General features: G+C 50.5%; 1 protein-coding gene across 1 annotated transcript in view; it reads left to right on the top strand.

Annotated features, from left to right (window-relative positions):
- The window catches only part of PGBD5 (piggyBac transposable element derived 5), a gene marked incomplete at both ends in the record, with an annotated part of 59936 nt that overhangs the window by 32032 nt on the left and 415 nt on the right, over positions 1 to 27489 (top strand). The window contains 5 exons of the mRNA XM_080936751.1: positions 14205 to 14632; positions 18654 to 18788; positions 22938 to 23118; positions 24785 to 24982; positions 26606 to 26711. Coding sequence (XP_080792877.1) covers positions 14205 to 14632; positions 18654 to 18788; positions 22938 to 23118; positions 24785 to 24982; positions 26606 to 26711 — 1048 coding nt within the window. The remainder of the gene's footprint in view (positions 1 to 14204; positions 14633 to 18653; positions 18789 to 22937; positions 23119 to 24784; positions 24983 to 26605; positions 26712 to 27489) is intronic.

Below are 27489 nucleotides of genomic sequence, written 5' to 3'. Positions count from 1 at the left end.
AAAGACACTTGTTTCTCTTTGGGATACCATAGGCTGTGCCCACTTGTTAAAGGTGCCCAGAGCCGGTGGGTTCAGGGAGTGTTGTGTTGGGCTGTGAAGACAAGCATATTTCTGCCCTTGCAGGTTAGTAGGCAGCAGACAAGGTGCAGTTCACAAAGCTGGAGAGGGCAGCAGCCTCATGTACATAAGAGCCCCAGCTCCAGGCCATACACCATGTTTGCCGCTCTTTCTGATCCCTGCTTGGGGTTGTGTGGGTGGGACATAAGCCAGCATGTGGCCCAAGTGCCACTGCTGAATGCAGAAAGTGTCTAGTCTGCTGACCCCTGGTGCTCTGTCCCACGGAACCTTGAGCTTGAACTTGGGGGATTAGCCAAGAGGCCTGAAGAGGGTACACCTTTGTTACTGGTCTGTAAAATCTGCATATCTCCACAGATGCAGAGTTGAATACCTAGTTTTCCCATAGAGGGAGCCTTAGGTGGAGTGTCTTTGTCTGTGTTGGTGATGCCGGCATCTTGGCAGGTGACTTTTACAGCAGTGGTTATGAACGGTGGTTATTCCAGACCCAGTGTGAAGCTCATTGCAGCACCCGGCTTCCTGCCCAGTGTTTGGTCTCATTCAGAGGATTGCTCTGTGTGTTGAAAACTCTTGTTCTGTAGATGGGAAATGAAGCCTTTGTGGTCTCTGTGCTCTGTCTAGAGCACATGTGTGTATTTGTGTGTATGTGTGATGCATGTGTGTATCTGTGCTCTGTCTAGAGAATGTATGTGGACCTCAGGCGTGCATGGATACCGAGCTGGGTTCTGTTCTTCCAAGGCCATATTGAGCCACTGTGGCCAGCCTGGTGTTCCATCAGCCCCTGTGGCCAAAAGGATTCACTCCAGACAGTGCTGTCTTGGCAAAGCCCCTGGCTGTGCATCTCAGGCCATCCTGTGGGGAGCAGTATCCTTCTTGCATCTTCTCTGTGAGGTGTATGTGTGTGTGTGTGTGTGTGTGTGTGTGTGTGTGTGTGAGAGAGAGAGAGAGAGAGAGTGCATGTGTGTGTGTAGTTATGTGTGTGTGTGCATGTATGTGTGTGTGTGCATGTATGTGGTATGTGTGTATGTATGTGTGTTATGTATGTATGTGTTTGTATGTATGTGTGTATGTGTATGTTGTGTGTATGTGTTTATATGTATGTATGTGTGGGAGTGTATGTATGGGAGTGTATGTGTATGTGTGTGTGTGTGTTTGTATGTATGTATGTGTGTGTATGTATGTGGTATGTGTGTATAAGTGCCTGGCACTCTGGGACTTAGTCCTTCACCCAGTTGCTGTTTCTTTTCTGCTTCTGTGGTCTTCAAATTCAGCTGCACACACAATATTGGAATTAGGAACCAGCCTCAAGGAAGCTGGAAATCTGCACCATGTCTTTTTAGTTTCGGCTTCTGGGGCTGCTCATTCCTGGAATTGGGGGCGTCCTCCAGGTGCTGTATATAACTAAAGTGGGGGAAGAATCTGGAGACCTTGGGAAACTGGAGTCAGGGGTTGTGTGGACTTGAAGTTAGGAGAGCCTGTGGTGTTTGTACTTGGAGTCAGGGAACTTTTCCATCTTAGGAGGACTGCCAGGCTTTGTACACTGACAAGAAGCTGCGCCTTGGTCAGCCTTTGCCTGCTTTCTGGCCATGTTTGTAACTGGTTTTCTTCGAGAACTCAGTCTGTGCCTTCTCCAGGCTAACAACTACTTTTCAGAGACGGCCCAGCCTCTCTCCTGTGTCCTGTGGGCGAGGCTGTTTTCTCTTTCCACAGCAGGAGCAGCAGCAGTAACTGATTAGAGAAGCAATTGTTCAAAGAGCCAGAAAGGGCACATTTTCAGCTTTTATTCTGCATAAGGACTCATTCATTCTCCACTGTCTCCAGCCTGGTCTGCCTGTCTGCCATCTGAGCTGTGTCTCAGCTCTCCTCCCAGCCCGCAGGCTCTGGCATGGTGCCTGGGCTCTGCAACCCTGGAGTCAGAATGAGAACTGGGAGCAGTAGTGTTGGGAACAGCCCATCAGGTGGTGAGCGGGGCAGCTGAGGGGCAGCCCTGGAAGTTAGGAAGAACACAGAGGCCGGGCCCTCAGTGTGCTTGGGGGTAGACAAGGCTGCTGCTTGACTCTATATTGTATATTCATTTTTGACCTCAATATGCAGGGATCCTATAGCCCAAAAAGACAGCAGAAACTAGCAGGCAAGGTAGGCAGACCTGGAAGGTGGGCCTGCTCCAAAAACTGTTGGATATGTTGGGGGTTGAAGGACCAGCCTCCTTCCAGCCTAGCATCCTCTCCTTAGGAAGATATCCCCTCTCCAGAATTGTCTTGGAAATGTGCCTTCAAGGGACAGCAGGAATGGTGGTCTCAGTGAAGCCACTCAGGGTACTCTGGCCATAGTCTGTATTGGCTAACGCTAGAAGAAATGAGAACAGAAACCATGGTAGTGTAAGGGTCCGTTGTTTGCTGAAGAATGACACCCTGGACTGTGTGTATGTAAAAGCAAAGAGTGTTTTATTCTGCAGAAGTCCAGCACGCTGGGGTCTCTCCATTACCAAGACAGAGACCAAGGTGAGCTTACAAGCTCGATTTAAAGCATGTTGGAATTCTGGGGTAGATGAACTTCATCTTACTCTATCTCTAGGCATTTTGAAACCATGATCGGACGTGGGGGCTGGAGTCTGTTGTAGAGAAACAGGCAGCTCTTCCTCCACTGTCCACCAATAGGGAGCTCTCTTCCTCAACAGTCCACCAATGAGGAGCTCTCTTTCCACAGTCCACCAATGAGGAGCTCTCTTTCCACAGTCCACCAATGAGGAGCTCTGTTCTCCACAGTCCTGGGAGACTAGACCCTGTTATTTTATTATTATTATTATTATTATTATTAGTAGTAGTAGTAGTAGTAGTAGTAGTAGTAGTAGTAGTAGTAGTAGTAATTGGCTTACCTGCCAGTTTGAAGTCTGCCATGGATTCAGCCCAGCCTTCTCGAAGTACCCTGCATTTCCTGTATACCAGGCTCACTCCATCCTGCTGGATCAAGGCAGCCACAAGAGTCAACTGGGCTGTGGTTCCAGAAACTGCACTCACAGCCTCTCTAGTGTGGGGGGAAGAATAAAGAAGAAAGAAATGGTATACGGATGCTGGTGAGGAAGAAGTCCAGCAGGTGACAGTGCTTAGCAGCAAAGTCAATGACCTGAGTCTGAACCCAGGGATAACTCCCTCAAGTTGTGCTTGAAGGTATCCTTGTGCCCACACAGGTACACGTATGTATGCATGCTCACACATATACAAATAAACATAAAAAGGAAAACAGAATGCTATGTGGGAGCTACTGGCTTCCAAGGGTGAACTGTGGAGAAAGAATCACCTGTTGGTGAACTGTGGTAGAAGAAAGCTCCCCATTGGTGGACTGTTGAGGAAGAGAGCTCCCCATTGGTGGACTGTGGAGGAAGAGAGCTCCCCATTGGTGGACTGTTGAGGAAGAGAGCTCCCCATTGGTGGACTGTGGAGGAAGAGAGCTCCCCATTGGTGGACTGTAGAGGAAGAGAGTTCCCCATTGGTGGACTGTTGAGGAAGAGAGCTCCCCATTGGTGGACTGTAGAGGAAGAGAGTTCCCCATTGGTGGACCGTGGAGGAAGAGAGCTCCCCATTGGTGGACCGTGGAGGAAGAGAGCTCCCCATTGGTGGACCGTGGAGGAAGAGAGCTCCCCATTGGTGGACCGTGGAGGAAGAGAACTCCCCATTGGTGGACCGTGGAGGAAGAGAGCTCCCCATTGGTGGACCGTGGAGGAAGAGAGCTCCCCATTGGTGGACCGTGGAGGAAGAGAACTCCCCATTGGTGGCCTGTAAAGGAAGAGAGCTGCTCCATTGGTGGCCTGCTACTTTATTGTGAATTTCTCCTATCTAAAAAATAAGCTAGGTGTGATCACCAGCTCCTAGGAGGCTGAGGCAGGAGCATTGCCATGAGTTTGAGGCTACTCTGAGTCACAGAATATGACCCTGTCTCACAAAACAAATAGCGGAAACAATGCAAAAGGTCTACGGGAAGGAAAGCTAAGCTGAGCTGGAGTTCTAAACTCAAGTCCAGCCTTATCATTTAGGTGTTTGCGCCGTGATCCAGGGCGATAAAGATGGACGTTTTCCTTGGTAGACCTGAAGTATCCATGTAGAGATTTCAGCTGGCCTCGGGGTGTGGAACCAACTCAGAATTGACTGGAAGAGGGTGTGTATGAGGTGTGTCTGTCTTTGGCTTTCCTCCCCCACTTGCTCACCCACGCACAATCCACACTTACCCTTGCCTGCATTTCACCAGCATCTGCGAGCAGCAGTCTTTTGTTCCCCAAGTTTGACAAACAATACCCTTGGTCATGAAGAGGGTTATTTATAGCCAGTGGAAAGCATAAACAACTATTTGACGGTAATAGTAACATTTTTGGGATTCGTTTAATTTTTTACAGCCTCATTAAACATGCGTTCTTTGAGGCTTGTTGCTTTCAGCCTGCACATACACATTTGTGTGTTTCTGCTTTCCTTGTCTGCTTTCTTATCCCTTTATGGAAACTTAGCAACCGAGGGAGAAATCAAAGAAGTTATGGAAGCCTCAAGCACTGGGGACGCTGGGCCTGAACACCTGCTCCCCACAGAACTCTTCTGGCTCCTGTTTAGGAGATAAAACGGACCCCAAGACAGATGAGTGGCAACAGAGAGTGCCCACTCTGGAGAGGACAGTTGCATCCTGTGCAGCTTTGCAGATGGAACAGGCGGGATGCCAGGAACGGGGACACCTGAGCATGTCCGTGGTGCGTGTGGATTTCTTTCTCATCACTCACAGAAGACTCACAAAGCAGCTCAAGGCTTTCTCGTGGTTTACGGGTGCAGTGCATCATGACGGGGAAGGCATGGCAGCAGGGATCTGGGAGGGGGCCGGTCACAGGACCTCCGCAGTCCAGAGATGGAGAGCAGCGTGTGTTGATACTCAGGCCCGAGACCCTAACCTGTGGATGGTGCCGCCACACTCAGGGTGGGTCTCCCTGTTGAGTTAACCAAATCTAGACGGTCCCTCTCAGACACGCCTGGAAGCCTCTCTCCCTTGAGTGGTTCTAGGTCTTGTGAAGATGACATTATTAGCAGTTGTACTGTGGTTTAGGGTTCTATTCCCACCCCCAACCTCCACACACACACGCAATTCACTGGGACTTCATTGCTACTTTTAAAAAAGATTTATTTATTTACTTTATGCGTATGAGTACACTGTGACTATCTTCAAACACACCAGAAGAGGACATCGGATCCCATTACAGATGGTTGTGAGCCACCATGTAGATGCTGGGAATTGAACTCACGACCTCTGGAAGAATAGTCAGTGCTCTTAACCACTGAGCCATCTCTCCAGCCTCTCCCCCCATTGCTACCTTTACTAGTTGTGTCAACGACTTCCAGAAATCATAATTCAAAATGTATATGATCAAGTTGGAGATCCCCCAATATCCTTTTAGGCTGAGGCCTGTGCAGTTCCGATTCACCCCCAGCCTCACACATATGCAAATTCATCTTTTAACTTTTTAAGTAAGCCTTGGCTATTTTGCTCATAGTATTTTATAAGTATGTTAAAGACTTTATATGTAGTTTGCCTGCAAGTACATGTATGCCACACATGTGCAGTGCCCATGAAAGCCAGAAGAGGGCGCTCAATTCCTCAAGAGTTGGAGTTACAGTTATAAGCTGCCGTGTGGGTGCTTCTAACAGTCTGTAATTTCAGTTCCTGGCTGCCCTCCTCTAGCCTCTGAGGTCACAGCATGTACATGGTGTGCTTAAAATAAATATGCTTAAAATAAAAATACACTTTAAAAAATGCTCAGACACTAGGGAAGAAACTGTCTTCCTGATTGCTCCCCTACAGGGAGAGCAAGGACATGGCCCCTGGCACCCTGGTCCTTATCACCTGAAGCAGGCACTGAGTGCCAGATGGAACTTTAGTCCCCTTAGTGCACATGTGTAGACTCAGTGGGTTGATTTTAGAAGAAGCATGTGACACCTCCACACAGGGGCCACCTTATTCCACGGTGGTATGTCAAGTCCCATCTTGCTCATCCCTGGGTGTGTGTCTGGAGAGGGGAGGCAGGGCTCATTGGGGAAACAGCTGTGGGGACATGTCCATAGGTGTGTGAGTACCCACCACAGCACTGAGCACTGCCCTCTACTGAATAGCTGGTATGCTCTTAGCCTGCCTCTAGATGAAGCCTTTGGCCACCTGGAAGTTGTTATCAAAATAAGTCCCCGCCCTCTAGTCTTCCAGCTGGCAACTCGGCAGAGTTTCCATCAGAGGCATTGTAGGGGAGAGGCTGCACCAGGAGAAGGCCTAGTCGAGGATTAGGGTGGACAAGGCTACCTGCTATGGGGTCTTGGAGTGTCACTGCTGGTACCTCAGGTGGCCACGATGAGAATCTGTAAGAGGCATCCTTGAACTGGTGGGCTCTTGTCATGTGAGCCCACCCACATCAGGGCACAATGGGCTAAAAAGACAGACCCCTCCCATGTCCGTGGCCATTGGCTGTCAGGCTGTTGACAGGCATGGCACTAGAGAGCATGCTGGTTGGTCAGTAGGAGGTAGCAGAAAGGTTGTTGGGTCTCTGTGATCAGCTTCCATCCACAGGACTTTCCTCGGAGAAGTTCTCTTCAGAGATCTCCACCTGGGCAAAACTGGGATTCATGGCTTACACAAGAAATAAACTTCCGAGAGAGCTAAATGTGAGGTGAAGTTGGGTTGAAAAGAAAACAGAAGATGTTGTTGAGAAAGTGAAGCCATCTGATTTGACAAGTGTGGGCTCTGAGAGAGTCCTGCTCCTCCACACGTGTGTGCGGGATCTGCGGCTCTCAAGTTAGAGCTTGAAGGTTGCTAAGAAACCACCTTGTTTTTTTTGTTCCCTAACATTGCCCAGAGTGTAATTTATAACAAGCTTTAAAGTGAAAGTTTCTCAGTAAACAAAATTGTGAGTTGGATTTATAAGGTACCCTCTATGTCTAAGAGACTGGCATGCTAGCAACGGTGTATCCATAAGTAACCACGGCCTTGATTAATTTCGTCTTTGACAGCTTCGATTGAAGTGTCTTGGGAGCTCTTCATGTGGCTAAGTGAGCACAAGTTACTGTCTTTCAGAAAACACACCTAGTCTCAGGGAATCCTGTCAGAAGGATCTGAAGACTGCTATTTCTTATCAGTAAACCCAGAGCCTTCCTTCTTGCCCAGCCCCCCCTCCCCCCCCCGTGTCTCTCCATCTTTCCAGCCTTGCCATGGCTGGCCCATAGTGTCTGGTGTCTCCAGCTGCCTTCCCTTTTGGTCACATGCTGGATGTTTTGTGTGTGAGACCAGCAAGGTGCAGTATGTACTCTGCAGGATCTTTCTAGGGTGGGACTGGCTCTAAAGGAGGCATCCAGACAAATTCAGCAACAATGTAGCTTCTAACCACACCCAGAGGAATCTTGCCTTGATGCAGAGACGGTCAGAGGGCAAACTGCTGAGTACCAGCATCCCTGGAGTCTAGTAAGTTGTTTTCCTGGCCTCACCTGTCTCACTTAGGGGTGTGGCCATCTTAGGTGTCCTGGGACATGCGCCTGAGGGCTCTGCTGCTCTCGCTCACTGTAATGGAACACAGACCACTCAGCACGGCAGGAAGTAGATGTCCTGTCTGTGGGAGCCTTTGTCTGCATCCCCCCTTCCCTCATGCCTCCTCAGCACACTCAGGTTTTACCAGCACCATGGTGGGAGGAGTGTGTCACTGGGAAGAGAGCTGGCCAGACAGAGCTGACAGACTCCGGTGCTGTCCCTCAGAGGATAAAGTAGGACAATGTGTCTAAGCCCTCTGGCCCTCCTCTGTAAAGTTTGCTTGGGAATGTAGCTGTGGGTTCTGACAGTCACTTGCTGTGCTCCTGGCACCTGGTAGGCTGAATTAGTGTCCCACACACTGGCCACCTCTGCAGTTGACGGTACCACCTGGCAGCTTCTCAGGAGCAAAAGCGCCCTGTGTCTGTAATCCCATGTTCTTTCAAGCAGTGTCACGCATGCAGAGTGGATGGGTAGTGGTCAGTTTTGCATCTGTCATGCCTCAAAGGAGTAGCCTTTCTAAATTGTGTTGAATTTAGGTCACAGCTGACTGTCCTTCCACTGGTTTGAGTTTGTTTTCAAAATTGGCTGAGTCCCAAATAAAAGACCCTCATGGCTGGGGAGGAGGCTGATGCCCTCACCAAGAACTTTATATCATTTCTGCTTTTGTCTTTTTAAGCGCTTCTAATTTGGAGCTTAGAAAAGAATGCCACAGGATGGGGCCATTAGAGGAGCTTTTGTGCTGGAAAGCTAAAACTGTAGTTTAAAAATACTCCGGCAGACTCAGATGTAGATGGGTGGGTAGAGTGCTTGCCTCGCACGCACAGATCCCTCACGTTTAGCTCTTAGCCCCACATAAAGCAGCCATGGTGGTACACGCCTGTAATCTTACCACTTAGGAAGCAGAGGCAAGAGGGTCAGAAGTTCGAGGTCATCTTCAGCTATATAGGAAGTTCAAGGCCAGCCTGGTGTGTGTGTGTGTGTGTGTGTGTGTGTGTGTGTGTGAGAGAGAGAGAGAGAGAGAGAGAGAGAGAGATTCTGTCTGTATCCATCTCCCTTTTAAAGTGTGTGAGGGCTGTGTAGACAGGGCTGCCTAGCTCCATCCACAGTCAGAAGGGAGGAGGAGGAGGAGGTCTTAGCCACATTACGGGGCATGTCTCTCTGTCTTCTATATTCGTTGAGCATGTTTGCCTTGTACTGTGGGTTATATTCCTAAGACATGGGCTCATTCTCAGCAGATGGCTTTCAGAGTACTTGGTTTCCTACATCTAGTTGTGAGCCATATTGTGTTGGGATGTGGGTTGTGTTGGAGGCCTGTGGTACAGGGGAGTCTGGATGAGACGGGCCCAGCTGGGGCAGTGAGCAGTAGGTTCCTCAGAACTCGCTGGTTCTAACACTGTATTATTAGTCAATTTTCTGGTTGCCATGACCAGATACTTGACAGGAAGTAGCTTTAATTACAACAGTTTGTTTTGGCTCACAGTTCAAAGGGACACAGTCCACTGTGGAGGGGAAGGCCCGGAGGCAAGAGCATGAGGCCTTTGGTCACATTATGTCCACAGTTAGAAAGCAGCGTGAGATGGCTGTTGGTGCCCATTTTCCTCTTTATTCATTCTTGTACCCTAGACTGTGGGATGGTCCCCCACCTCAGTTAAATCTCTCTGGAAATGGCTTCACAGAGGCCCAAGAGGCATTCCGTGAAGATTTAAAATCCAATCAAGTTGACAGTGAAGGCTAACAGCCTTATCCACTCTTAGATACATGGCCTTGGAAATGACCCTTTAAACAACAAAATCCCTCTGTGACTTAGTTTCCTCTTTGGGTAAGTGGGGTTAGTAATAGAACAGATGGCATGGGAACCGATAAATTGAGTCATTGTTTGCGAAGCAGACAGAGCATGCTCTTACCTGTAAAGGTGTGTTAAAGGCGGTGTGTATATTAAATGAAGTGGATTTGACTTGCTGATATTTATGGAATACTCATGCAGTGTGGCCTGAGCGGGCAGCAGGCAGCAGGCTGGCTCTCCCCAGTCCCTCAGCTCCCGTCCTGGGAAGATAGGCGTCTCCTGCCTGCGTGTCTTCTGACCTTCACACTTTCAGTCTCCGGAGCCTGCTGCTCCTCGTTCTGAGCCAGCTCAGTGCTCAATGTCAAATGAAGACACTCAAGTCTGGGCCTCCTCACCCCATGCCTCTGAGCGCTGCCGCTCTCTTGGGATCAGTTTCTGTACCCCAGCTCCCAGTTCCCATTTTCTTCTTTTTCTTCTCTCCCAGCAGGGTGTGGGTGGGTGCACAGGGGACTCGAGGGATATAATTAGCACCCAGGGAGAAGCAGCGCCAGCCTGCGTGCTTTTCTGGGACAGCATTGAGAAGGACATGGGTATCCAGGGACCAAGCTCTCCCTGCTGCCGTTGACCCCAGCTGCCCTGCAACCCCAGCGTGTGACCCCGGTGCACACCCAAAGTCAAAACAGGCAGAGGGCCTACTAGTCTTCTTCAAAGCAAGGGCCTCTGTGGGTCCCATGAGCTTGGCTGTGTATTTGGGGGGACCATAGGTCTGTATGAGCGGTGATGGGCTGGACTTTTCAGTGCCTTCTAGCTGGGTGTGTTTAGGCGGATGGGAGGCAGCCACTTGTCAAAGTGGGTCCATCTGGGAAGGAAGCCTGGTGCTGCCTTCCCTGCCCTGCCACACACCGCCCAGGCAGAGAGCACAGAAGTGGGGCTGTGCCCCGGGTCATGGGTCAGGCAGAGGACCAGCTGCATCCACACCATCCATTGTCCCGTGCGGTTCTCACCAATGTTGTTTACACCTTCATTCCGTCTCACTCAAGTTTGCTGTTGCTAAGGAGCTATGTTCGATCGGGGCTCTGGACTGAGGTAGAGGTCTTCGATTTACCCTGTTGTTTGGGTTGTAAAAGCCAAGCCTCTTTGCTGGGCTTTGTAGAGCCTTCGGCTTCTCCAGAGTCAAGACCCGTCTGGGACACCCCATTTTTAGTTGCTTCTTTGGACTCATGGTCATTTTTTAAAATGTGGGAGCAGGGTTATGAGAATAGAAAAGTGTTTTCTGTGTACCCCTGTAACCCTCTGTTTAAGTTCATCTGAACATAAGAACAGATTTGAAGCCAGGGTCTAAGAGATTGTACCGCCTAAACCAAGTACACGCATGGCCTCTGAGCAGAGAGGTTCACAGGCACAGCCCGGTCTCCTCACCCCTCCCCTCTCTCTGTTCGTGGATTCCTCCTATGTTTCAACAGGTCCTGGTTCTGGTTCCAGACAGAATTCTAGCACTGCTGACTGCCCTGTTGTCTTCCCCATTGGTCATTATCACCCCTGGACTTCCCTTCTCTTCCAGTCTATATAGCACAGGCTAGCCTATAACTTGCTATGTAAACTAGGCTAGTCTTGAACTTACAGCAGTCCAGTTTCTCAAGTGCTGGGATTACAGGCACACAGGGGTCTGCAGGCCTCCCTCTGCACCACACTTCACCAAATGCCTCCCAGAGAGAGGCAGTGTGTACAGTGATACGGGACAGCCCAGTTATGGTTTCAAACTCATTTGATTTAACCTGGAGAGCAGAGATTCCAACTCTGCATTTAAAATATGAATTGACCATTAGCTGTTCCACAACAAGTGCTGACAGCATCTGCCCCAAAACATCCCAAAAGCTGTCTTTACCTCAGGCAGCATGTCTGCTCCAGAATGTTCCATAATGGAAGAAGATACTCTTCTATTCAGATAAGGGGGCGGGGGGGTCCATTCTGCCTCAGGGGTGTTTGTTGACGCACATTAATGGTCACGAAGTATGCATTGCTGAATGAAGGATGAGCAGCCCATTGTCACCTGCAGGCAAGCTCGGTCCTGCCCATCGAGGCTGTGCAGCTCTTTCCCCTATTCGGAGACTATACAGGGTGTGCCGTCTGCCTTTGGCTTACAGCTCAAGATGAAGGAAGGCGGGAGAAACTGAGGAAGGGACAAGACTAGACCCAGAGTTACCTCTGGACAGGTTATGCATTTGCCTCTTCTATCCAACACCCAAAGAACCTTGCCTTTTCAGGTGGGCTCTATACATGCACATATACAGTGAACCCCTGTTTGTCCTGCTAGCCCTCCATGGCTGACCCTAGCCTGTCACCAAGTGGTGACACAGGCACCTTGCTTTTCCTACTGGACTCAGCAACAATGTCCCTTCCTTGTGTGGAGTGTGGAGCCCGCCCTCCCCTCTGTTAATCTCCATTCTTGCTGTCTATCGGTTAAGTGTTAAGCACATCCAGAGCGTGGAGGACAGAAAGCCGGGCAGCCATGACCTTGGCCTTCTTGTTTCAATAGATATCAGAGCATGGGTGGCACAGGCAGCCATGTCTGAGAAAGATCTGGGGTCCTGTGCAAAGAGGGCAGGCAGTCTCAGGGTTGGACGAACGAAGCCAGCAGGGACTTTGATCTCAGTAGATTAGGACACTAGGCCCTAAATGCAAGTGGCATCTCTTCTAAGTCTCCCACCACCGTGCCCAGGCCTCCCTGCAATTATGACATGGGCCTCTGTGTCCTTTAGTTATCTAGTGAGTGATTTTCTCTACTTCACCACGCAGCAGGAGGGTGTCTTGGAGGGGAGAGACACATGGTTTCTGTCCCCATGGGGCCATGTGGTATTCTGAGTAATCTCTACAGACCGCAGGCAAACTCCCGGGCAGAGCTACAAAGCCAGTCAGCTATAAGTCACCTAGAGAGCACAGGCTGTGCCCTACTTCTGACGCCCTGTCTGACTGGTTGTGGCTAACGTCAAGTTATATAGGTCATGTTAGAAAGCCAGGTGAGGCCTCGGGTAGGAGCTGTGTCAGAGACTCCCCTCCTTCATGACAACCAGCTTCTGTCACCATAATCCAAGTGGCAGGAATCACAGCAATCAAGAAAGGCCAACAGGGGAGCCTTGTCCATCACATAGGTGAGGGAAGCAGCCGCTCTGCAGTGTGTTCAGGAACGAGGCTGCAGCCAGCTGCACGGGAAGGAAGATGACTTTAGACATAACTTTGAAGAGAAGATCCCATGGCTCCCAGTCAGCATGATACAGCATTACAATGCTGCTTTTCCTTGCTGATCACCGTTCTGAATAATTTATGGCTCCACCCGCAGGAGGCTGCACACCAGTGAACGCAGCCCTGTGTTTCAGCATCCCCATGCCAAGAGGGCCGCCTCCTGGATCAGTTGGGTGCAGCGGTGGCAGCTAGGCTATTTGCAGTGTGAACGTGGTGGATGCCCTGATGTCTGGGTGAGGGGAAAAAAACTCGCTTCACAAAGCCCTCAGTGAGTTCCTATAGGTGCGGTCTCAGAAATAGCTGCCAAGCCTTAAGTTTGCCTCCTCAGACCAGTGCCGTGCTGGGCACCTGGCATACAGGCTTGCCCACCTTACTCTGCAGACAGACTTTAGAGGTTGATTTCACTTAATCTGTTCTACAAAGAAAAAAGCCAGAGCTGGGAGCAACCAGCCAATCTGATGAATTTTAAGGAGTCAGGAGCCATGGAGGCGGCATGAAGTTTGGATCCATATCGGTGAGCTCTGGGTTTGATTACCATGCCTCAGTGAATAAGACAGAGATGAGTGATTGAAGATTTCCAGATTCCAACTTGGGCTTTCATGTGCATGTGCACATGCACACAAGTGTGTTCGTCCCCTACATGTACCCACACGTGCACAAGCACTCATGGACACACAATGCACGTGCGCACACACATACACACACAATAGAAACAAAAAAGTAGGTTCGTGCCAGCTCACAGGCTGCCTCATTGGCTTTACCTGTGAACAGCTTGGTTTTAATTTTTTTATAGAGCATACAAGCTCGTGGGGAAGGAAGACATTTGAAACTCTGTCTTCACACAAGTTTTTATTAAACATTGCCACACAGATGTAAAAGAAAGCTTGTCTACTACAAATCAGAACATGTTTCTTCAAACCTGTTTAATACAACCTCAAACAGTAGCTCCTAGGAATCATAGAAGCACATACACGTGTAGACACACATGTATACACACATGTGTGCACACACTCACAGAGAATCCTCCGCTTAAGACTTCCTGACTTTAGGGTTATGCAAAAGCGGCGATGTATTTGAGTAGGAACCACACTTGCATCTTAAACTTGGATCTTTTCTCTGGCTAGCAGTCTGTCAGATGATTCTTCGTCTGAGGTTTGGAATGGTGACGTTGAGCAATGGCTCCCTGTCACTTGCCTGTGTGAGGGGAGCAGCCGACGCCCACAGTGTGCCCGCACTGAATTTGGGCAGTCTGGTTAGGGAGGACACACATTTTCCACCTAAGATGTTTTGGGCTCGTGGTGAGAATGTTATAATAAGTTGAGTCTTGGTGTGTGTGTGTGTGTGCGTGCGCGTGCGCACGCACACACTTGCACACACATACTAAGAGATTGTATCAGTCAAAATGTGTGAGACCTGACTCACTGGTGAAACTGTCTTACACTAGTCCCATTGGCCTCCATTTGGGTAAGGCGTCAGATGCAGGAGGGAAGGGAGGGAGGCTAGACATGGCTGTGGCCTGAGCCCCAAGGTGATGGTTTTGGGCATGAGCACTTTGCCTGTCTTTGGGTTTCAGGTCCAACCAGAAAGATGCCTCCCAGCGCTAGTGCAGTGGACTTCTTCCAGCTCTTTGTCCCGGACAACGTGCTCAAGAACATGGTGGTACAGACCAACATGTATGCCAGGAAGTTCCAGGAGCGTTTTGGCAGCGACGGTGCCTGGGTAGAGGTGACGTTGGCAGAGATGAAGGCCTTCCTGGGCTACGTGATCTCTACCAGCGTCTCGCACTGTGAGTCGGTACTCAGCATTTGGAGTGGAGGTTTCTATAGCAACCGGAGCCTCGCCCTCGTCATGAGTCAGGCCCGTTTTGAGAAGATCCTCAAGTACTTCCATGTGGTGGCCTTCCGCTCCAGCCAGACCACGCACGGGCTCTACAAGGTCCAGCCCTTTCTCGACACCCTGCAGAGTGGCTTTGACGCTGCTTTCCGGCCATCTCAGACCCAGGTGAGACCATGTGTGTGCACTTGCACGTATGTGTTTCCACACGCAGCTCCATGCCTGCAGGTGTGTAAGTGCATGTGTGTGTCTGTGTGTGTGTATACATGTGTCCATGCATACATATGTGTTTGCATGTGGGAGTGTACATGCATACACATTTGTGTGCCCAGTGCCATTGGGAATTCCTGAGACTTTTCTTGGACAGGATCTAGGACACCTTTCTCCCTGCCCAGGCTTACTTTCTCCAGTGACTTGAACAAGCCACTTTCAGGTCACCAGCCATACTGCTAACCTTATGAGCCAGATATGTTTGTAAGAGACAGTGGGGGCTTGAACTCCAACCCCAGACAGTTGGAATTAACCCTTTCCTCGGAGCTACAGCCCTCCCCTTTTCCCACCTTCTCCTCATCCATGGCTTTTCCCACTGGACACTTCACACAGACCAGCCTCAGGGTCCCCGTCATGTTCACTGAGGGGTACTTCCTGGCTAGACGCCTTCTGGATGGCGAATGACCTGAAACTGCAGTGATTCACTTCGGTCATCAGAACTTCTTAGATGCCAGGGTCCATCTGGCCACTTGGGCCAGAGTCCGAAGCCTCTTCCAGGACGGGTAGCCTAGCAGTCAGTCACAGCCCCCTGACTCCCTCCGGATTTCCTCAACCAGTTCCAGAAGGCAGAGGCTCCTGACCACACTGCCTTCCACGTCCACCTGCACTCAGTGCTGTCACACCCAGTGCTGTCACACCCAGTGCTGTCACACTGGGTCCTGTCATACTCAGTGCTGTCACACCCAGTGCTGTCACACTCAGTTATGTCACACCCAGTGCTGTCACACCAAGTGCTGTCACACTGGGTTCTGTCATACTCAGTGCTGTCACACCCAGTGCTGTCACACTCAGTGCTGTCACACTCAGTGCTGTCACACCCGGTTATGTCATACTCAGTTATGTCACACCCAGTGCTGTCAGACTCAGTGTTGTCACACCCAGTTATGTCACACCCAGTTATGTCATACTCAGTTATGTCACACCCAGTTATGTCATACTCAGTTATGTCACACCCAGTGCTGTCACACCCAGTGCTGTCATACCCAGTTTTGTTACAACCAGTTTTGTCACACCCAGTGCTGTCACACTCAGTGCTGTCACACCCAGTGCTGTTACACCCAGTCCTGTCACACCCAGTGCTGTCACACCCAGTGCTGTCACACTCAGTCTGGTGTCAGAATCTCAGAACTGCTCTGTTGATCTGGAACAGTGATGGTGTGGCTGATACCCAGAAATTTCAGAAGTGTTGCTCCGAGGTGAGTCAGTTGAGCCTCCTCTGTGTCCAGAGTCCAGTGACACAGCCACACCATGTTTGTGCTTGCGACCATCTTTAAGAGGCTTGTGCTGGGCTCCCGCTCCCGGTGGTCTCTCTACCGAGTCTGTAATGTTCCTGTTCTGCCCAACTGAACATGTCAGGCCTTTTGTGGGTGTTACTGTGTCTCAGGGCCATGGGCTTTGGAATGTTCTGCACAGGCGCTCCTGCTGTTCTAGAACTTGCCAGGCACCTTGTGTGAGCCAGAGGTGAGATGGGGGCGGGTAGCAAGCTACATCTTTGCCTGGGAACTTCTCCTCCCCGCTTCCTAGAGATCTCCCTGCAGACCAGTTGAGACAGTTCCCCAATGTCAGAGTCGGGGTCAGAATTACCGTGGCCCAGAGCCTCATGACTCTGTCCTGAGCACATACATGCTTACGTACATATACACACATACTCAGGGGCACGACTCTCAGCCTGCGGCGTTGGGAGCTATCACTGTAGCAAGCGTTATCCTTTGCAGAAGGTTTTACAAAGTCCTCAGCAGACTCCAGAATCTACCAGCAAACAAAGCAGCCATTTGTGTGTGATGTCCACACACGGGTACAAAATGGGAGGTGCTGCTCTCATCAAAACTGGAGCCACACTAGCCAGAGAAACACCCCTGGGGAGGGATTATGCAAATAAGTGAGCAATGCCTTGCTCCATGGTGGCACACCCCGAGTGGTGCTGTGTGACAGAGCTGACGGGTTTTCCCCAGAGGAGGGAGAGAAAGGCTCAGAGGTCCTTGCTGAGTCTCCTCTGTGCGACAAGCCCTGCTGTGATGCGTTGTAACTGTGGTTGGAGATCATGTAAAGATGGACTCCCCGGATCACCGAGGGGAGCTCTATTCTTGGATGTCTGGAAACAGCAGACTCACGGCCCAGACGAGGAGATGGGCAAGGGGAGCCGGGAATACCTTCATGTCAGCTCCCCATTCCTAAGCCTTCCTTAGAATGTCCATTTCGCTAGAGCGTTCCACATGGGGCTTTGAATGTTTCATAAGGTGCGAGGAGCCAGAGAATGTGAGGTTCTGGGCTACGGCCCAGGCAGGCCAACTTGTCTGTCCCCAGACTGAGCAGAGGCATGGGCTCACACCAAAGTCCTGGGGCAGAGAGTGTGCAGTGAGGTGTGGCTGATACTTTTAAAAACATTATTTTCATTTTATGTATATGAACGTTTTCTCTGTGTGCAAATGTGTGTGCATACACGGGCTCATTGCCCACAGAGCAGAAGAGGGCATTGGATTCCCTAGATCTTGAGTTCTACAAGGTTGTGAGCCACCGTGTGAGTGCTGGAAACCAAACTTGAATTCTCTGCAGGAGGAGCATCGCTAAAGTCCCGAGCCTGATGCTTTAAAAAAAAATAGAACCCACAGTGCTGCTACCAAAAGAATGCTGGGTCACAGCTGCTGAGACCACTGTCCAGTGCCCGCCCCAGGCCGTGGACTCATGTGGCTTTTGGGGAAGTCCTCATGCCCTGAGCTGACCCAAACCTGCCAAGAGAGCCACAGTTGACCACCGTCTCTAGAAGCCTATTATTGAAATGTTTCCTGCACAGAGTCAGATACTATTTTATATTTTATGTGGTCTCCACCGGGTCTCGTCCTTTTTTGACGTGGCCTTGGAGCTGCAGTGGATGAAGACGTGATCATGCCAATAAGTTTTGTTTACAAAGGAGGGAGTGATTTGAAGACCCTCAGTCTCGATCGTCACGTTTAACTCTGGATATCCATGATGGCGGCATAGAACAGTGGCAGGAATCTCTCACAGCTTAACGCCATTATTCCTGGATGCTTCCCAAGCACCTTCTCTTGAAAAACCAACCTAGAGTCTTTTACTTTATTGCCCTGTCTTTGAAAAGGTCATAGATTCATGTTCCCAAGAAGCTGACATGCCTGGCAGTTGTGAGACACACACCTTTGATCCCAGCACTTGGGAGGCAGAGGCAGGTTGATCTCTGTGAGTTCAAGGCCAGCTTGTTCTACAGAGCGAGTTCTAGGACAGCCAGGGCTATACAGAGGAACCCTGTCTCAAAACAAAACAGAAAAAGAAGTTGACGTGAGTGAAGTAAGGTTAATAATTGCTTGGGGGCGAGGGGAGCTGGAGGGGCTTGGGGACTAAGAGCACTGGCTCTGCTGGCAGAGGAGCCCGGTTCATTTCAGAGCATCATAGTGAACATTGTGACGGCCACACTTCCAGACCTGGGGCATCAGGTTACCTCTGGCTCTGTAGACACTGTGTGTGTACCCCCATATCCATGTAACCCCCATACACAACTCCATACACACTGACAGGAGTTGGGCCTGGAGACCCTAGGCCAGTGATATAGATCACAGTCCCAAAGACCTAGAGTGCCAGACACTCAGAGGCACCAAAAGTGAATTGGGACAGCGACTCTGAGTTTGTTGTCTCATGCCAGTGAAGATTCAAGGCACAACCAGCACGGGGATTTGTAAAGTGGACAGTGAGAACCACAGCCATCTCTTCGGAAGGGACGTCCGCTGGGCATCAAATGGAGGGAGTGTGCCCTGCCTTCCAGATGGTCCCTCCATAGAGCAGCAGTGCCGAGGAGACTCCAGGTCGGAGAAGTCAGGTGACCCAGTCTCGGCCACAGCCTTCTGAAGGTGTTGCTGGGACCTGAGCTCACACGCCCCTTGAGAATATCCTTCTCCCCTGTTTCTTGCAGGTGCTACACGAACCCCTGATTGACGAGGACCCTGTGTTCATTGCCACATGCACGGAGCGGGAGCTGAGGAAGAGGAAAAAGCGGAAATTCAGTCTGTGGGTCCGACAGTGCTCTTCAACCGGCTTCATTATCCAGGTGAGCCGTTGGGGACGGGGAGTGACAGAAATGGGAGTTCCAGGATGGGCGGACATTGGGAAGATAGGAAGGAGGAGGTGGGGTGCCATGGGCCCAGGGTGTTGGGGAGTCAGTCGGTTTATTGTCTTTCGACTGTCACACTCATCCCCAACACTCATGCAGAGGCCGGTCTGGTCTCGCTTAGCTTCCTGTGGGTCCTCAGAAAGCACACGGTTAGACGTGACTCCACCCGTGGGATGGAGGGTTTTTAACATGATCCTAGGACCTAGGGTACCAGACACTCAGAGGCACCACAGATGGAATCGTGACTCTGGGTTTGTCTTGGGCTAGTGATGATTAAAGACACAGCGCTGGAGAACATAATGTGGAAGGGAGCCTTGGTAAGGGGAATTCGGGAACCCCAAGAGATCCAGGAATAGAAAGAAAAAGCTCCTGAAAGCTGAAGGGTTTTCCAGGAGCAAAGAGCCATCAGACTTCCTTGTCTGGGGTGCTTAGAGAGCCATGACAGACACTAAACCATGGCTGAAGACATTGCTTTGAGATTGTCTGAACCAATGGTGGGCACATGCTCCAGGTATGATCCCCTGGCCCAAATGTGGAGAGTATCGTGTTGTTTGGGCCATTAGGAGTGGCTGGAGTCGCACTCTGTCCTTCTCTAGGATGTGTTTGCTAACAACATGCTGACCTTGACGGTCTGCTAGTTGCAGGCTGTGTGACTTCGATACCTTCAGCAGGTGTCTCAAATGCTGTTACTCACACCGTTCTCTCTCCTTTTCACATTTACACGGCCCAGCCCACAGTTCTTCCCAAGTCCCAGTTTCCTGCAGTTCACTGCCATCTGAAAATGTCATGCAAAACACTCCAGGAATAACTGGTTCTTAAGTTCTGTGTTCTTCTTGAGGAGGGAGACGAACCCTGAGGTCCTCTCTGAGAAGCGAGTTGTCCTTTGCAAGGCATATGCGCTCCATATACCCCACCAACCGACCCGTTAGTCACCCCACACTTAGGAGTCTCTGGATGCTGCTGGTGCTGCTTCTGGGTTTATTGGTAGGGAGAAGGCTGCTGGCTAGGCAGAAGTCCATGTTACACTGTTCACACCTTGAGAAGGAATTAATTTCACACCTTTTTCATACCTTGAGAAGGAAGAGGCAGCTAAAATGCCTGGGTTTGCCCATGTGGGCAAAATGCTGAACAACTTCAGACGATCTTGTGATTGTGTTCCAAGCCAAGGGCATTGAACTGCCCATTGCTGGTGTTTGGGAAACTCTCCAGTCCCAGGAGAGCAAGATCCTGGCCTAACTTTGAGTCCTGGCAATCTCCAGACCTGAAAAGAAGGCAGACCACACCAGTGACCACAGACTCAGGTCCTAGAACATACCAGTTTCCAGCTTTGCTTTGAAAGACCCCCGGACTGGGGAAGCCCCTCATTCAAGTACCAGGGTACGCGAACCCAAGAACTCACAGAGAGCCTATCTTGCTGCAATCAGGCAAGAGGTTTATTGAGGGGAAGCAGGTAGACCAGAGCTCTGGGGACGACACATATCTCATGCAGGAGATAGAGGAGTCAATCCTGAAGTCAACTGGGGGGACATATTTATAGGGAAAATTACATAGGCGGTTAGCAACGGGCACATAGCAATTTTATTGGTTTATTTAAATTGGCGAACCCTGTCCATTTTGGACATAATTCAGCTCTAGGTCACTATTTTGGGGCACACTGACCTTTATACTTTGTTTCTCTCAGGACTGCAAGGCCAGCCCAGACCTTATCGAGTCTAGCCGGTCTGGGTTTGGGCCATTTCTTTAAACAAGTTGTTTTGTTCTTAGCCTTGAAGCATACTTGTCCTCAAGGCAGGGTCAGTGGAGCCAACTTGAAATTTTAACTCTTTCAGCTTCTCAGTACTGGTGGAAATGTCTTTTATAATAGTGTCTCTTCCTAACTTGATTTTACATTCAGCAACCCCTCCCACAATCCCAGAACATCCATAATTCTGTACACACTTTAATTTTTTTAAGATTCACTTACTTTCATTTTATGTATATGATATTTTGCCCATTTGAGTGTATGTGCACCATGAGTGTGCCTTCGAGCCATGTGTGAACCTGTGTGCATCATGTGTGTGCTTGTGTACCATGTGTGTGCTTGTATGCACCATGTAGGAGCCAGTGTGTACCATGTGTATGTCTGTGTGTGCCATGTGTGTGCCAGAAGAGGGCATCGGGTTTCCTGGGACTGGATTACACTGTGAGCCACCATTTGAATGCTGGGACCAAATCTAGGAGCAGCCTCTGCTTTCGTCCACAGAGCATCTTTCCAGCTCTAGTAAATGCTCACTGTTCTCTGTATTAGCTATTCTTGCCAAGAAGACCACACACAGGACAAGAAGCACCTTAGGAGAGGGCTCTACTAGTTGAAGATGAGGCAGACACAGCTGGAGCAGGAGCAGCTCGTGCCCGTGGCAGAGGGTGGGGTGGCTGGCTACATTGTATCAACAGTCAGAAAGTAGCGCTCTACAGGAAGGAGAGACCAGGATGTAATCCTCAGGCCAGCATACCCCATCCTTTAGGAAGGCCCCGCCTCCAAAAGGTTCTCCAATTTCTCAAATCAGTACCGCTAGCAGGGACCAAATGTCCAAACTCATAAATGTGGAGAATATTTTGTATTCTAACCACAACCTGCAGAAATGGCCCTTTGAATATGGTTACATGTCTATATAAACCGTGCTGGCTGAAACCAGAGAGGTAGAGAAATAGCCCTCCTGGCTCCCAGAGCGCAACGGGCACACTCTGTCCTACAACTTAATCGCCCCAGGAGGTTCTTGACACTACATAGAAACACACCAGCTGATGTTTTGACTTCAGCCTTGTGGGGCCTGAACCCAAGAGCCACTTGCACCGTGTGCAGGCGGTAGTGTGGGGTCAACAAATATGTCTGTGGTACATGCAGTAATTTTAAAAAAATCCCTGGACTGCAGTGTTTCTGAGGCAGTGTGTGTGTGTGTAGAGTCAAATAACATGTTCAGCTGCATATTAAGAAGATCTGTGGAAGGCCAGGACCCACCAGCTTCCCAATGGCTGACCCAGTGGTTTCCCAGTGAAGTATCGCCCATTCTGAAAACTTTGTTGCTAAGTCACATCCCCGTGCACTGGCCTGAACACAGAGCTGGGCCTTCGTGTTCGTAAGGACACCTGCACTTTGTAGGTGAGCTCCCAAACCCATCAGACAGGATGGGCCCTGGCAGTAGCTGGGTCTTCCATGTGCTCCTTCTGGGAGTTTCTTAGAGAGCTCTAAAAGTCCCAGCATGACACACTGCTCCAATGTCAGTTGGAGGGCAGTCCAGTCCAGGGCAGGACAGGCACAGGAACGTGATGGGCACCGCTAGAAATCTGTCTACAGAAGGAAGAGCATTCCCCAGGACTTCTACTCTCCTTAGGAGAGACTAGTTGGCGCCCTGTGTGCAGGTCTGGTCCACCCTCAAGTCCATCCTCTTTCCCACATCCACGCCTTTGGTGGTGATCATGGTGCTGACTTGGATCGTGTGTTTTGGGACTGCTTACCAAGCCCAACACAGCCTCTTTGCTTATTTGGCCCTTGGAGTGTGTCTGGCCTCTGTTGCCTCTCTGGTGCAGTGAGACACACAAAGGTTGTCTTACCTGCCTTTGGGCTGACTAGTCATTTTGCCCAGTGGGCGATACCCATCCAAGAGCATGCCTAGCCCTTGAAATGGCCTTTGCTTCTATTTGTGTGTGCACGCACATGAGTGTGTGTATGTGTATATGTGTAGGTGTTTGTCTGTGTGCACACGAGAGCATGTGTATGTACCCGAACATGAGTATGTGTGTATGTGCACAAGTGTGCATGTGTGCATGTTCATGTGGGGTCTTAGGAACAGGTTTGCACCAAATTTGACTGGCAGTTTTGCCATCTGTAACTGTTCCTCTCCTATCTGGACTTTCGGACAGAAGCCTCCAGACTGAACCATGAGCTGCTCCAGCTTCGGGTAGCCATGGGGGTGACCTAGGACTGCGTGAGGCTCATGAAATAATGGGGTGTTGTTACCCACGTTCTCTGACCCCATGTTTCCTGCAGCCTCAGGCTATGGTCCATGTTCCCCTTGGCACTCTGACTCCTCTACCTTTCTGTTCAAGATCTATGTCCACCTAAAGGAAGGTGGTGGCCCAGATGGCCTGGACGCTCTGAAGAACAAGCCACAGCTGCACAGCATGGTGGCCCGGAGCCTGTGCCGGAATGCGGCCGGGAAGAACTATATCATCTTCACAGGGCCCAGCATCACCAGCCTCACTCTGTTTGAAGAATTTGAGAAGCAAGGTTTGTCCAGCAGCTCTCTCAGCATGGCCAGCTCCTTGGGGTTGGGGAGTGACAGAGAATGAGGGGGGTAGGAGCAGTGACTAGCACAGGTTGCTCAAGCGTCCTGGCTGCCCTGTGTGTGTCTGGGTTCTGGTGCTCTTGTGGTGTGTGAGTCCTGGGCTCACCATCAGGTGACAGTATTAGCACAGAGCCCTGCCCGTCTTCTGAGCACTGGTTTGCGTGTCCTTTGCTGTATAGTTCTGGCCATAAATGGCTTGGGAAAAACAGCCCCTAGTAAAAAAGGGTCTAGAAAAGACCAGAGTCATCCTCCACAGCTGCTGAGTCTTTTTCCCATCTGGCAGAGACCTGTTTAGTTGGGAACAATCCTACAGGCCTCAGAAAGGTCCTAGGCTCCTGTAGCAAGAGGTTGCTTGTTCCTGGCAGATGTTGGATGTAAAAAAAAAAAAAAAACTAAGACCTGAATGCCAAGCTGTGCTTGGGGACAACTGAGAAAGCATCACTCACAGACGGAAGCTTCTAGAACTGAGGCATTTTGCTCTGCAAACAGTTGGCTATCAGACTTTAAAACTGAACCCTCTTATATTGTGGGGTCACAGGTGGCTTACATCCCAGGCTTTGAAAGCTGGGTTGAATTGAGGGAGCAGACAGCCCTTGCTAGCTGGCAATGCAGTCTAGGTAAGGATGACCCTTTGTCCTGGGTGGTGCCAGCAGACTCAGAACCCATGTGTGGCAGGAACCCAGCAAGAGATCAAACTGAGGAGGGAAGGAAAGCTGCAGGATCTGCTCCTAGAACACATGACACTGCCACTTTGGAGGAGGCCTGGCTCTCCATGAAGCATGGGGTGGGGGGTGGCCTATGGTCTGAGGTGGCATGTCTATAGAAGAGTAACCCTTGATAGTGTGCATTTGGATGTGAGGGTCCACCTCTTGATTTGCTCTCAGCACTAGGAGCTGGAGTGTGTGTGTGTCTAGTGTCAGATGTGTGGAGCTGCAGGAGTGTTGGACATGGCATGGGCTGCTGGGCTCCTTCCTCAGGAGTGAGGAAAGTTTCTTTTGAGCGCCCAAGGGAAGGCATTCTCTGTCTCAGCATACTAGGAGATGGGAAGAGAGCTGGCTGGAAAAAGTAACTGGATAGGAAAGTTTGCCTTTTTCTAAGGTTAGGTAATATCAAAATGATACCACTTGGAATTTTTAGAAGCATCAAGAGCTACTGAGCTCTTTGCAGTGTAATACCATGGGCCTTGTCTACAGTGGCAAGAGACCCAGGAGCTTACGGTGTGTCCACCTCTCGAGGTCTCTGGCTGCACTGTTGGACACAACCAGCATCCTATCACCTTAGCTATGACCTGGAGGGCCTTCTCCACATCTCCTTTCTCTCCTGTAATGCACATGTGACAACCTAGCAAATTCCGGTTACAGACTCCGATGGGATGATGTGCCCCACAGTGCCAACCACGAGCCCTGTTGATAAGGGCCATGCTGTTGCATTAATGCATTAATCCATTGCTTGCATTAGCTATGGCCTTAGTGACCTTCAGGAGTGCTCTTGTAGAGGGATGGGGAGGCTGAGAGGAAGAGGCCTCAGCGGCTGCTTCTGGGGGTTCTGCTCTCAACCCCCTGGTCAGGGGTTGGGGCACCCTGGGAAAGTTTGCATCTTTCCTTCCAGGGATCTACTGCTGTGGCCTCCTCAGCTCCAGGAAGAGTGACTGCACTGGCCTGCCTTCCTCCATGCTGACCAACCCGGCCACCCCACTTGCCCGGGGCCAGCACCAGATCAGGACAAAGGGCAACATGTCTCTGATCTGTTGGTACAACAAGGGCCACTTCCGCTTCCTGACCAACGCCTACTCCCCTGTGCAGCAAGGTTAGTAGGGAGTGCAAGCGTGGGTACAGGAAGCGGGGCAGTGGTCACCCAGGGTACAAGCATTGAGGACCCTCATGCTGTCTGTGTCCCCAGTAGCTGGTTGTGCTGTCCTGGGAAGGGGCAGGCAGGAGCTTCATGAAGCTTAGCTTGCGTTGGCAGGCTGGGAGGGTTTGATTGGCAAGTGACTTTGGCCTCACCTGCTCATTCGGGTATGATGGCTCTGATGTCTGGGGGCATGGTGGTGGGTTATATTCTGGGTGGAATTTGTGGGTCATTTCATTATCTCAGACTCCTGGAAGCAAAGCCTCTGTGTGATCCTGGCTGCCAGGCGGTCTGGTGTTTTCCTCGCCAATTCTCCAGGGATTTAAAATCGAGTCAGAGTAGAGGGACTTAATTAGCCCAGAGTCTGTATTTAAAGAAACTGACAGTTAAGACCATGTTAAACTGCTGAGACAAAACTTGAGAGGGTTGCAAAGGAATCTGCAGAGATGCTGACAGAGGGGTGTGCACATGTGCGGCACTTGCATTCCTATGTGCACACTGGGTATGTGACCCGCGTGCTCCTGTGTGTGCGGTGTGCGTATGTGTGTATTGTAAACACATATCATGTGTGTTTATATATACATGTGTGTATATATGTGTATATATACCACTATGTAGTGTGTATGTATATGTATATATATTGTATATGCGCATCATGTGTGTTTATATATGTTAATATGTGTATATATGTGTGTATATATACCACTATACCACTATATACTAGATATATTGTGCATATGTGTATATATTTATACATACATATGCACACATACTGTATATGTATAGTTGTACAGTGTATGTATGGTCATGTTACATGTATGGCCTACATGTGCTTCTGTGGTACAGTGTGTGTGTATTTATGCTCTTTGCATGTTGTAGGCCTCTGTAGTGTGAAATAAGGCTAGCCAGCACAGTGAGAAACCACAGTCATGTGCAGGTGCGCCCCATACTGGGCAGGACACCTCCGTCTTTGTTCCCGAGGCCGGCAGAGGGTAGCCAGAGGACAGGCGTCATACAGCAGCTGTTGATGGAATACAATGAGATCCTGTGGGTCCCTTTTTGTCCCCGGGCTCTGCTGGTTGTGCCTTGTGCCATGGCTCTGGAGGGTTGGCTGCATTCTCTTTGTGTGTGTAGAGAAACATGCTGGGTAGATAGACAGTAATGGTAGGCACTAAGGGGCAAGGCGGGAACCTTCCAACCCTCAGGAGAGGCCCCTAAGAGGTGGGAGGGGGTTGGGCCTGGTGTGGAAGGGTTGGCCCCCTTGTTCCTCTGTGACATGATCCCACCCGTGCTTGAAAAGCCCAGAGAAACAGCTGCTATTGCTCCCTCCCTCCAGCCCTTGACCAAGCCAACCAGTATGGGAGGAGTAGAGAAGCCAACTTCCCCTCAGTTCTCCTCAAGCCTGTCCCGGTAGCATCTGCACGTGCGTCTTGCCTGTGGCTATGCCATTGTCCCCGTGTCTGCGAAGCTACTGAGTCTTGGTGGCCGATGATTGTACATGACTGGTCCAGTTCCCCGCCATGCCCCACCCCCAGGAACGGGGCAGCCTGGATGGGGACTGAGCTCCTGTCTCCCCCTCAGGTGTCATCATCAAGCGGAGGAGCGGGGAAATCCCCTGCCCTCTGGCTGTGGAGGCCTTTGCCGCTCACCTCAGCTACATCTGCAGATACGATGACAAGTACAGCAAGTGAGTGTGGGGGCGGGGGATGGGGAGTGGGCACGGGGGCGGGGCGTGGGCGGGGCGTGGTGTGGGCGGGGCGTGGGAGGGGGTGTGGGCGGTCAGTGAGTGCATGGGCAGCCAGGGGTGTGTGGGCAGCTGATATATATACAGGTGGCATCGGGAGTGTTGGCGGCCAGTGTGCGTTCAGGTGGCATTGGGGCTAGGGAGGATGACATGACACACTCCATACAATACCTGCACAGTGGTGTGTAGGGAGGACTGTTAGCCCAGACACGGTAGAGAACATGAATATGAAACATGAGGACTCATGGGGCAGTCCCTCATCCTGGCCCCAGGTGGACTATACACCCATCTCCTCTAGAGGTCCCTGAACTCCACTCACACCCCAGGCCTCCAGCCTCACCTGAGATACCCACCACTGAGAGAGAGACAGACAGACAGACAGACAGAGAACTGGATGGATGAGCCTAAAGAAGGGTTTTGAGAAGACAGATACTGGGGGATGAGGCAGAGCCTGTCATAGCCCCGCCCCTGAGCCCCACCCACACTTGGTTCCCAGTGCATCCACCAATGCTGGCCAGATGCTGAGTCTCTAGGCTCCTCTCCCCTGTGAACTATAACCAGCATGCCTGTTGTGTGACTTTTCTGGAGAGGTGTGGACAAATGCCTGTTCTCCCCCACTGATCACTAGTGACAAATTAAAGAACTAGTTCCACCCAGTCTAGACTAGTGAACCACTGAGTTTCTCGTGGAACATGGACGACCGCTCACAATAGCTGCTTCC

This window comes from Micromys minutus, assembly GCF_963924665.1.
Source record: "Micromys minutus genome assembly, chromosome: 24".
NCBI lineage: Eukaryota > Metazoa > Chordata > Mammalia > Rodentia > Muridae > Micromys > Micromys minutus.
This window is presented reverse-complemented; position numbering and strand designations above follow the sequence as displayed.